This window comes from Neoarius graeffei, chromosome 4 (assembly GCF_027579695.1).
Source record: "Neoarius graeffei isolate fNeoGra1 chromosome 4, fNeoGra1.pri, whole genome shotgun sequence".
Taxonomy (NCBI): domain Eukaryota; kingdom Metazoa; phylum Chordata; class Actinopteri; order Siluriformes; family Ariidae; genus Neoarius; species Neoarius graeffei.
The window spans coordinates 87,791,464-87,803,868 of NC_083572.1; the positions used below are offsets into that span (position 1 = coordinate 87,791,464).

Genomic DNA, 12,405 nt, shown 5'->3' on the forward strand with positions numbered 1-12,405 from the left:
GCGATGGCATCCTCCGTAGACCGATTTGCCCTGTATGCAAACTGGTGAGGGTCAAAGGAGGAAGGGAGGCAGTCTCTGATGTGCTGGGAGACCGATCGCTCTAAACACTTCATGATTACAGACGTCAGGGCTATTGGTCTGTAATCGTTGAGGCTGTCTATAGCAGGTTTTTTGGGGATGGGGATGATGGTGGAGGCCTTCAGACATGTGGGGACGGTGGCATGCATCAGGGAGAGGTTAAAGATCTTGGTGAGGATCCCTGCCAGTTGATCTGCACATGCTTTAATCACCGCCCCTGGGATACCATCCGGACCAGCAGCTTTCCTGGGGTTCACTGCTCTCAGGTTTTTCCTCACCTCATGCTCCAAGAGAGAAAGAGGTGGGGTGCTGGAATCAGGGGGAGGCAGTGATTGGAGGTTTGTGGTGGTGGTCTCAAACCGGGCAAAGAAGTTGTTCAGCTCCTCTGCCAGTGCGCTGCTGCTGGGGGAGGCGGGAGGGGTTTGGCCTTTGTAATTAATTAGGGCCTGGATGCCCCTCCACATCTGTCGTGGGTTGTTGTCCTCCAGGTATCCCTCTATTTTCCTCTTGTAGGAGTCCTTGGCCTGTTTGATGCCCCTCCTCAGATCAGCTCTGGCGGTGCTGTAGAGAGCTCTGTCCCCCATCCTGAAGGCCGAGTTTCGGGCTCTGATCAGGGTCTGGACTTCATTTGTCATCCAGGGCTTCCTGTTTGGGAAGACCCGGATGCGTCTTTCCTCTGTGACGTTTTCTACACAGCATTTGATGTAAAAGAGGACAGACTCGGTGTATGTGTCCAGGTCCTGATCCTCAAGGATGCTCCACTCTGTGCAGGCAAAGTAGTCCTGCAGTTGGAGGAGAGCATTTCCAGGCCAGACTTTGATGGTCTGAGTGGCTGGTTTAGTTTGCCTTCTGAGGGGGGCGTAGGCTGGGAAGAGGAGCAGAGAGAGGTGGTCTGATTGTCCAATGTGGGGGAGGGGTGTCGCTCTGTAGGCATGTTTGATATTTGAATAAACATGATCGAGTGTATTTTCTCCCCCAGTTGCACACTTAACGTGCTGGTGGAATTTGGGGAGGACAGACTTGAGACATGCTTTATTAAAGTCCCCAGCGATGATGTGAACGCCATCCGGATGAGCCCTCTGATGTTTGTTTACGATGTGTAGCAGATGGCCGAGTGCCATGCTAATGTTAGCGTCGGGAGGGATGTAAACAGCAGTCACGATGGCTACTGTTAGCTCCCGTGGCAGGTAGAAAGGTCGGCACTGGACAGACATGGCCTCTAGATCCGGTGAGCAGTGGGTGTTGATTACCTTGCTGTCTGAGCACCAGTCCTCAAGCACGTAAACACACAGTCCCCCTCCTCTGCTCTTACCGGAGGCTTCGTTCCGGTCATAGCGGTGGATGGTGCGGCCTGCTAGTTCCACTGTAGTGTCGGGGATTAGCGGGTGTAGCCAGGATTCACTGACGATCAGCAGGCAACACTCACGGATGAAGCGGTTGTATGTGATCTGTGCCTGTAGATCATCCATCTTGTTTGCTAGGGATCTAGCGTTTGTGAGGAAGATCGATGGTAGCGGAGGTCTGTGTGGTTGTTTCCTTAGCTGAGCTAGCAGACCTGCCCGGCATCCCCGTTTCTGCTTCCTCTCCCTACGCCGCCTCCGGCGCCTGCCGTTCCCGACAACAATCCATGGTGCTCCCGTCGGTCTCGCTATCTCCGGTGGGATGTTGTGAGTCCGTGAAAAGGCGATCGTAATTTCAGTTTTTGCCTGAAATCCAATGTTTATCAAATCTTGACGGCTGTAGATGGTATTGCTGTGGCAAGAGTGTGTCCAGAAAAGATTCGAAAGACATAAACACAAAAGGGTGCAAAGTAGGGGGGAGCCTCGAGCCGCAGCACCCGTGTGCGCCACCATGTCTAAAAGATGTTTTAATCCAAAGATGTTTTTTATAGCGCTTTTAACAATAAACAAACATTGTCGCAAAGCAGCTTTACAGAATTTTAATGACTTTAAACATGAGCTAATTTTATCTCTAATCTATCCCCAATGAGCAAGCCTGTGGTGACGGTGGCAAGGAAAAACTCCCTCAGACGACATGAGGAAGAAACCTCGAGAGGAACCAGACTCAAAAGGGAACCCATCCTCATCTGGGCAACAACAGACAGCATGACTATAACATTAACAGTTTTAACATGAAGTCAGTTTTGTTGATGTTATAACTCTTCATTGATGGAAACTTGAGTGCAAAACTGTTCATGACAACTGCAGTCCTAAAGTTAGCAAGTCAACTGTAGTCCTCAGCCATAAAAGCATTACTGTAAGTGTCCAGAGTGTCTTCCAGGTGCGGCTTTCAAGTGTCCATACGGGGCCGTCCTCTACAGGAGCGTTGTGATGAGACTCCAACCAGACACAGGGCATCAGGATGGATCAGGCAGGTCCGAGGAGCAGACATTGTTGGAGACATCCTTTTTTTTATCTTCTATTTTTAGACATGTTTACTTCTTCTGTGATTCAGGAGCTTGGTTGCAAATTTGAATTTCCCTCCAGGGATTAATAAAGTGATTCTGATTCATGTATCAATACTCATGGGGCGGCATGGTGGTGTAGTGGTTAGCACGGTCGCCTCACAGCAAGAAGGTCCTGGGTTCGAGCCCAGCAGCCAGCGAGGGCCTTTCTGTGTGGAGTTTGCATGTTCTCCCCGTGTCTGTGTGGGTTTCCTCCGGGTGCTCCGGTTTCCCCCGCAATCCAAAGACATGCAGTTAGGTTAAAGTGCATATCACGGGTAAATTCAGGAGCAAGATCAGTGTAATTCTCCTATTTTATATTAAACTTTGGTCAAATATCTGTCACATTCTGCATTTTGTCCAATTTTTTTTTACCTTGCGCAAAACCAGAAAAATTCAGTTGAAATCAAGCCGTTTGAGGCAAATTGGTCCGCCTCTGAAAAAACTTGGCATTTGGATTTCCCGGGAAACATTGATTTTCGTGACATCATCTGCGGGACGCCTCCTTCTGAATCCTACGTCAGCGCTGGTTTGTTTATGAGAAAACGACCTGGTGGTTTTCTGCAAATTTCTTCGTTATCACGCAATTATTAAAATGGTTAACAGATGTATCGTAGGAGGGTGTAGCAACACCAATCATGATGGGACTGGTACTATCGTAGAAAATAGTCTTTAAAAAAAGAATAAATAAAAACAAAAATTTAAATAAGCTCAATAACTTAAGTAAAAGCAAAATGAAGTGATTTTATATACAGTGGAGCAAAAAAGTATTTAGTCAGCCACCAATTGTGCAAGTTCTCCCACTTAAAAAGATGAGAGAGGCCTGTAATTTTCATCATAGGTACACTTCAACTATGAGAGACAGAATGGGGGGAAAGAATCCAGGAAATCACATTGTAGGATTTTTAATGAATTAATTGGTAAATTCTTCAGTAAAATAAGTATTTGGTCACCTACAAACAAGCAAGATTTCTGGCTCTCACAGACCTGTAACAACTTCTTTAAGAGGCTCCTCTGTCCTCCACTCGTTACCTGTATTAATGGCACCTGTTTGAACTCGTTATCAGTATAAAAGACACCTGACCACAACCTCAAACAGTCACACTCCAAACTCCACTATGGCCAAGACCAAAGAGCTGTCAAAGGACACCAGAAACAAAATTGTAGACCTGCACCAGGCTGGGAAGACTGAATCTGCAATAGGTAAGCAGCTTGGTGTGAAGAAATCAACTGTGGGAGCAATTATTAGAAAATGGAAGACATACAAGACCACTGATAATCTCCCTCGATCTGGGGCTCCATGCAAGATCTCACCCCGTGGGGTCAAAAGGATCACAAGAACGGTGAGCAAAAATCCCAGAACCACACAGGGGGACCTAGTGAATGACCTGCAGAGAGCTGGGACCAAAGTAACAAAGGCTATCAACAGTAATACACTACGCCGCCAGGGACTCAAATCCTGCAGTGCCAGACGTGTCCCGTGCTTAAGCCAGTACATGTCCAGGCCCGTCTGAAGTTTGCTAGAGAGCATTTGGATGATCCAGAAGAGGATTAGGAGAATGTCATATGGGCAGATGAAACCAAAATAGAACTTTTTGGTAAAAACTCAACTTGTCGTGTTTGGAGGAGAAAGAATGCTGAGTTGCATCCAAAGAACACCATATCTACTGTGAAGCATGGGGCTGGAAACATCATGCTTTGGGGCTGTTTTTCTGCAAAGGGACCAGGATGACCGATCCGTGAAAAGGAAATAATGAATGGGGCCATGTATCGTGAGATTTTGAGTGAAAACCTCCTTCCATCAGCAAGGGCATTGAAGATGAAACATGGCTGGGTCTTTCAGCATGACAATGATCCCAAACACACCGCCTGGGCAACGAAGGAGTGGCTTCGTAAGAAGCATTTCAAGGTCCTGGAGTGGCCTAGCCAGTCTCCAGATCTCAACCCCATAGAAAATCTTTGGAGGGAATTGAAAGTCCGTGTTGCCCAGCGACAGCCCCAAAACATCACTGCTCTAGAGGAGATCTGCATGGAGGAATGGGCCAAAATACCAGCAACAGTGTGTGAAAACCTTGTGAAGACTTACAGAAAACGTTTGACCTCTGTCATTGCCAACAAAGGGTATATAACAAAGTATTGAGATGAACTTTTGTTATTGACCAAATACTTATTTTCCACCATAATTTGCAAATAAATTCTTTAAAAATCAGACAATGTGATTTTCTGGATTTTTTTTCTCTCATTCTGTCTCTCATAGTTGAAGTGTACCTATGATGAAAATTACAGGCCTCTCATCTTTTTAAGTGGGAGAACTTGCACAATTGGTGGCTGACTAAATACTTTTTTTCCCCACTGTACAGTGATTCCTCGATACCTATATTGCTCCTGAGTTAAGGATACAGTATGCACAGTAAGACCATGTACCACAGTGGCATTGTATAGCTTGACTGCAACAGGTAGGAATGATTTCCTGAGTCTCTCAGTTGTGCAGCATGGAAGAATCAGCCATTTACTGACCGTGCTCCTGTGGCTGATCAACTCCTCATGTAGAGGGTGCGAATCCATGAGTTTAGAAGCTGAAGCTTTTAACTATCATCATTTCAATGCAAAATTGCTCGCTGCTAAACTTGGTCTACACAGACTGTGCACTGAATCCATGCAGGGTCTCTCAGCCTGCTGGTGGATCCACACGTGATGTCACGAATCTGGCTCCAGGCTCCCTTGGGATTTTTCCAGACGAGTTTTGTTATTTTATTTTTTTCTGCTGTAGACAGATGGCCTTGTGCAAAATTACCCTTCTGGATGAGTGTGTAAAAGGAAATTCAAACTCAATATTTACTTAGGGGTCATCCATAATTTATCATTATCACGAGCGTACAAACCGTACGCGGGGAGGAGGGGGTTAATGACCAGGCGTACACTTTCTGAAAATGAAAAAATGATGATCCGTCAATGTGCGAATCGGCGGCTGCCATATTAAAAATTTCGCGCCACATCGGTGTTGCCAGCTAGCTCTACACGCTTTCTTTCTTCAATACAACAACAATGGCTGACCCAGATTTTGACCGCATTTACAAATTTGTGAATAGCAGAAATACTGCTATTCACAAGACTCCTTCAAACGAGTACGAGCAGTTTTTAAACATTTATTGTTTCCTGCATTCATCTGAGAACCGGCAGGAGGCAGTTAGGGCAGGACAGGCTGCTTGGAAAGAATCAAAAACGAACATTTCAAAGGCAACAGCTCCCCTTAAAAAGACAGTTCCTAATTTTCAAAAATCAGACCCTCCAGGATTTCGCGATGTTGCGATTTGCAACTTCAACGCAAATTCAACCAATCCCCGCGAATTCAGGGTAGTGTTGCAATTATATCCAATCACCGCAACTTTCCCGCAAATCTGACCAATCGTTGGTGTCGTCTTGAGGTGACGTCAACAAACTACCTTCCACCTTCCAGTGTTGCCAGATTGGGTGGTTTCCTGCCCAGTTGGGGGGTTTCAAGTGCATTTTGGCGGGTTTTGAACATATTTTGGGCTGGAAAATGTCAGCAGTATCTGGCAACACTGCTTACTTCCATGTTTCCATTCAAGAGAAGCAGCATGTGCGAGTCAGTGTTTATATAGGCTTAAATTCTGTTACTGAAAGTGTGTGATGTTTACAGTGAAGGACTGTGTGCACTTTACATTATTTTTTTACTTAATACAAGAAATTAATGGATGCCAACATTTTTGCCAAAATGGTATTTTATTTTCCATTGTTCAGGCAGCTTCAGCATCATACTGTGAGATTCTGTTCAAATTGTTTTTTTTCTTCTATGAAGCCTGAGCCATTTATTTTATTAGTTTATAATTGTTTAATTTAGTCTTCAGGAGAGACTGCCTGCACACAGCACTAGTATTAATAGTTTTTTTTTCTTACATGAAAGCTGAGGCATTTATATTATATTTTAAGGTAACTTCATGCTGTGCTGTGAGGTTCTCTGCACTTTAACTTTTGAACCAACAGGTGCATTTGGATAAGTAAAGCCTATTTTTCTGCATTTCTGTAGTCCTGGTAATCTTTCATATTGGTAAAGTTGTTTTATAGGACCATTTCTCAGTGTCTTTATTTTAATCAATAGTTTTTCAGTAATAACTTAATATTTAACATATCACTCAATTTTAATCACAAAAAGAGAAAATCGCAACAATTTCTCACAACTTTCACTTCCTCCCGCAATGTAATCGCAACAAAAACCTAAAAAACACCGCAACTTTCATCGCAATTTTTTGGAAAAAACCCCGCAACATCAGACATTTTAGCCCACAACAATCACAAAAAAGGCCTGCGAAATCGTGGGGGGACTGAAAAATGAATCGCCTGCTTTCTATGAAAACTTCTGGACCTGTCTTGTGTCTTCTTTTCTTCTCTTGTGAATTTTTGTATTGTCCTGTCATCCGATTTTAATAAAAAGTAATACAAGACATGGTTTTATTTTGAATTCCTATTCCACGTAGATCCATCATCATTTTTTTTGTCCGCTAATGTACACTTTTTTTGGGGGGAGGGGGGTTGCTCAAAAGGCTACTCTTTGTAGACTCATGATAATGATGAAAATTATGGATGACCCCTTAAAGGAACAGTCCACCGTACTTCCATAATGAAATATGCTCTTATCTGAATTGAGACGAGCTGCTCCGTACCTCTCCGAGCTTTGCGTGACCTCCCAGTCAGTCAGACGCAGTCAGACGCGCTGTCACTCCTGCTAGCAATGTAGCTAGGCTCAGTATGGCCAATGGTATTTTTTGGGGCTGTAGTTAGATGCGACCAAACTCTTCCGCGTTTTTCCTGTTTACATAGGTTTATATGACCAGTGATATGAAACAAGTTCAGTTACACAAATTGAAACGTAGCGATTTTCTATGCTATGGAAAGTGTGCACTATAATGACAGGCGTACTAACACCTTCTGCGTGCTTCGGCAGCGCATTGATACGGAGCTCAGATATCAATGCGCTGCCGAAGCGCGCAGAAGGTGTTAGTACGCCTGTCATTATAGTGTGGACTTTCCATAGCATAGAAAATCGCCACGTTTCAATTTGTGTAACTGAACTTGTTTCATATCACTGGTCATATAAACCTATGTAAACAGGAAAAACGCGGAAGAGTTTGGTCGCATCTAACTACAGCCCCCAAAAATACCATTGGCCATGCTGAGCCTAGCTACATTGCTAACAGGAGTGACAGCGCGTCTGACTGCGTCTGACTGACTGGGAGGTCGCGCAAAGCTCGGACAGGTACGGAGCAGCTCGTCTCAATTCAGATAAGAGCATATTTCATTATGGAAGTACGGTGGACCGTTCCTTTAAAAGCATGGTCATGCCCAGCATCACTAGTCATGTCAGGCCGAGTGAATGTAATTATTTGTGTAATGTAGCTCCCCTTAAATGCATATCACGGGTAAATTCAGGAGCAAGATCAGTGTAATTCTCCTATTTTATATTAAACTTTGGTCAAATATTTGTCACATCCTGCATTTTGTGCAATTTTTTTACCTTGCGCAATACCAGAAAAATTCAGTTGAAATCAAGCCATTTGAGGCGAACTGGTCCGCCTCTGAAAAAACTTGGCATTTGGATTTCCTGGCAAACATTGATTTTCGTGACGTCACGTGCAGGACACCTCCCTCTGAATCCTACGCCAGCGCTGGTTTGTTTATGAGAAAACGACCTGGTGGTTTTCTGCAAATTTCTTCAACGTTATCGCGTAATTATTAAAATGGTTAACAGATGTATCCAGTGGCATTGCACAGATAGACACGAGGTGGTGCTCAAGCACCTGCCCCTCTGCCCTCTGTCCAAAAAAGTGCCCTTTTGAATTTTTTTTTTTTACAGTTTACTGAGGCCAATGTCGACATGATCTTTTAGAAAAGCCGCGGCATTAAAAGCGTGTGTGAAAATAATGTCCCGATGTGTGTCCCCTCCGCACACACACCGGACCTCTGTCTCTCTTGCTCTGTCACGTGAACAAGCGTGCAGTGCATTCAATGTGAGGTTGCAGCAGCATAGCGTCCTGGAAGCCACGGCCTTGTTGTAGCGCAGACAACACATCGGGCAGTCAGTCAGCTCTTCCCCTGCCCCACCAGCCAGGTAACACATGAATCAAGTGAAAATGTATTGTTTGCCCTCTAAGCCCAAGCTGTAATTATTTTGTCGTGAAGTAACCCGTCGCATACAGAAACAACTGCACATAAGTATTATATTTTTTGCTAGACCATTTTCAGATTTAGGAAAACTAAAATTTCTTTTTCTATTTTGTTCAACTAGAGATTCCTGGCAAAGTCAAAAAGCCTTGATGTAATAAATTAAGTGGTTGTTTTACACCTTTAAAAACTAAAACGGGTCAGTGGCGACCCGAACACAAGAGGAGGGTTAAATCTCAGACTTTTATTGAGGTTTTTCACCCACGTGACCAAGTCATGTGATGCATCGTTAGGCTGCCATTTTGGACGTCACGGCTCGAATCAGTTTGAATGCGAGGAAGGCGACAAACGAAAAACATAAAAGAAAAAGGAGCGAGATGCAGAAAACACCTTCACTATCCAGCGACGTAGGGCATTTACAGGGCGAGCAGAGGGAGAGGTATTTGCAAAAATTGAGGTTAGCAGGCTTAGAGAACGACGTTTACCTGCTTCCACCAGAATTGTTCACTGACGTACGGAGGTACACGAAGCCCTCGTCTTTACCTGACTTCGGCCCACATGATCTGTATACCTATGTCGTTAAAAACCCATCGCCATACACAGGTATTGATCTGAAAACGTATAAGAGTTTGGATGCGTACAAATATTTTGTGTCAGGCTGGGTAACATGCCTACATCAGCGGGTCGTCCCTGGAGCCGGTGGTCGCCATCTTATTACAGCTAAGGTTTGTTCACATTTTCATTTACTTTCGGTCCTCAGGATAAACAAAATGTTATTAAATGTCATTGAAATAACTTCTTAGTCTGTTGAGACATGGCCCGTTATAAATTTGCTGTTACCAGGCAATGACCAAGAACTGTATTATTAGGGTCGGTGTCTGTGTTGTAGCAGTGTACTAGCAGCTAGCTGTTAGCACTAGCTAATGTCAACAACAGTAGCTAGTATGTTACTGTAGCAATGTTTACGTTCAGTCATTTGGATGACTGTTAAAACCTTTCAGTCTCAAGTTTTTCCTTTACTGTATTTACTAGTTTACTGTAATTATGATCCGGCAGCTATTTACACCGGATCCAGTGTAAATAGCTGCCGGAGCGCGCTCCGACTTGCTCCCCCTCAAATTAAGCAGCGCGCTCCCGCTTGCTCCCGGAGTGCTCCGGCCGAGGTTCCGGAGCGCGGTCCGGCTTGCTCCCTCTCAAATTAAGCAGCGCGCTCCGGCTTGCTCCCCCTCAAATTAAGCAGTACGCTCCGGCTTGCTTCCGGAGTGCTCCGGCCGAGGTTCCGGAGCGCGCTCCGGCTTGCTCCCCGTCAAATTAAGCAGCGCACTCCGGCTTGCTCCCGGAGTGTTCCGGCCGAGGTTCCGGAGCGTGCTCCGGCTTGCTCCCCGTCAAATTAAGCAGCGCGCTCCGGCTTGCTCCCCCTCAAATTAAGCAGTGCGCTCCGGCTTGCTCCCGGAGTGCTCCGGCCGAGGTTCCGGAGCGCGCTCTGGCTTGCTCCCCCTCAAATTAAGCAGCGCGCTCCGGCTTGCTCCCGGAGTGCTCCGGCCGAGGTTCCGGAGCGCGCTCCGGCTTGCTCCCCGTCAAATTAAGCAGCGCACTCCGGCTTGCTCCCGGAGTGTTCCGGCCGAGGTTCCGGAGCGTGCTCCGGCTTGCTCCCCGTCAAATTAAGCAGCGCGCTCCGGCTTGCTCCCCCTCAAATTAAGCAGTGCGCTCCGGCTTGCTCCCGGAGTGCTCCGGCCGAGGTTCCGGAGCGCGCTCTGGCTTGCTCCCCCTCAAATTAAGCAGCGCGCTCCGGCTTGCTCCCGGAGTGCTCCGGCCGAGGTTCCGGAGCGCGCTCTGGCTTGCTCCCCCTCAAATTAAGCAGCGCGCTCCGGCTTGCTCCCGGAGTGCTCCAGGAGCAAGCCGGAGCGCGCTGCTTAATTTGAGGGGGAGCAAGCCGGAGCGCGCTCCGGCAGCTATTTACACTGGATCCGGTGTAAATAGCTGCCGGATCATAATTACAGTAAACTAGTAAATCCAGTAAAGGAAAAACTTGAGACTGAAAGGTTTTAACAGTCATCCAAATGACTGAACGTAAACATTGCTACAGCAACATACTAGCTACTATGTTGTTGACATTAGCTAGCTTGACCTTCAAAATGGCGGACACCGGGCCGTCACGTGACCCTGTGACGTCAGGTGAAATACCTCAAGGTGTTCCACATGCGCAAAAAAGTGCTCTTTTTCCCCCCAGAGCACTTGCCCCCCAAAATGTCTGTGCACGCCACTGGATGTATCGTAGGAGGGTGTAGCAACACCAATCATGATGGGATTAGTACTCATCGTTTCCCAAAAGACCGGACAATGAGAGAGAAATGGGAGCGCTTGGTCTACACAGGCTGTGCACTGAAACCGTGCAAAGCTCTCGTGGCCTGCTGGCGCTTCCGCAGGTGACGTCACGAATCTGGCTCCAGACTCCATTGGGATTTTTCCAGACGCGTTTTGTTGTTTTATTTTTTTCTGCTGTAGACAGATGGCCTTGTGCAAAATTACCCTTCTGGATGAGTGTGTAAAGGGACATACTTTCATATAAAAAAAAACCACAAAATTGGTCCAGAGTATGCCCTTTAAGGCAGTTTTTTTTTTGGGGGGGGACACAGCCAATAACCTGGAGTCGTGTTACTTACTGTATTTGACATTGTTCCATGCCGACATGAACTTAGATTTTATTTTCTCCACCTCTTCATTCCCTTTAGTCTCCATTTCATCAGGCACAGATCGGAACCCATCACCGCACACACACGGCCAGATGCCTGGATGTTCAACACACACACACAGAGATATAAATGTGTCTACAACTGGATATAAACTCGTCGTTAAACTTGACTAACACACACAGACCAAAAATCAAACTAAAACTTATCCAAACACTGAAAACACACATTTCAGACATCATTAACAAGATTATGTTTAAAAACTCTTTGCTTATTTCGGTTGTTCTTGCTAGCTCTAACTGCTTAGCCAGTTGTTAACACACTTCCGAAAAGGATTACAACAGCAACTGAAGGCTTAAAATGTATAAACAGCTTTAGTAATAATGACTGTTTTATTTATTATATCGTAAACACCAGTTATACCTGTTCACATGCTTTGAGATATTTATCTAGTCACATCGCCTGCATGTCACTTTTGTTTACATTTTGAGGAAACGACCTCAAGCTGTCGCGTCCTGTGAAATCTCGCGAGATTTTGAGTTTGATGCGCTTCTTGTTGGTGCCACTGGGTGGCGCGTTTGAGCCATATTTTTGTTCAAAAGTTTGGGGTCACTTTGAAATGTCCTTATTTTTGAAAGAAAAGCACTGTTCTTTTCAATGAAGATCACTTTAAACCAATCAGAAATCCACTCTATACATTGCTAATGTGGTAAATGACTATTCTAGCTGCAAATGTCTGGTTTTTGGTGCAATATCTCCATAGGTGTATAGAGGCCCATTTCCAGCAACTCTCACTCCAGTGTTCTAATGGTACAATGTGTTTGCTCATTGCCTCAGAAGGCTAATGGATGATTAGAAAACCCTTGTACAATCATGTTAGCACAGCTGAAAACAGTTGAGCTCTTTAGAGAAGCTATAAAACTGACCTTCCTTTGAGCAGGTTGAGTTTCTGGAGCATCACATTTGTGGGTCGATTAAATGCTCAAAATGGCCAGAAAAATATCTTGACTATAT

At 45.4% G+C, this 12,405-nt stretch overlaps 1 protein-coding gene across 1 annotated transcript in view; it reads right to left on the reverse strand.

The window, feature by feature from the left end:
• The window catches only part of atg4c (autophagy related 4C, cysteine peptidase), a 60,855-nt gene extending 48,945 nt beyond the window's left edge, over positions 1 to 11,910 (reverse strand). The window contains exons 1-2 of the mRNA XM_060919935.1: positions 11,815 to 11,910; positions 11,365 to 11,490 (exon numbers count right to left, since the gene is read on the reverse strand). Of these exons, the coding sequence (XP_060775918.1) occupies positions 11,365 to 11,440 (76 nt within the window). The 5' untranslated portion in view covers positions 11,441 to 11,490; positions 11,815 to 11,910. The remainder of the gene's footprint in view (positions 1 to 11,364; positions 11,491 to 11,814) is intronic.
• Between the last annotated feature and the right edge of the window lie 495 nt (positions 11,911 to 12,405).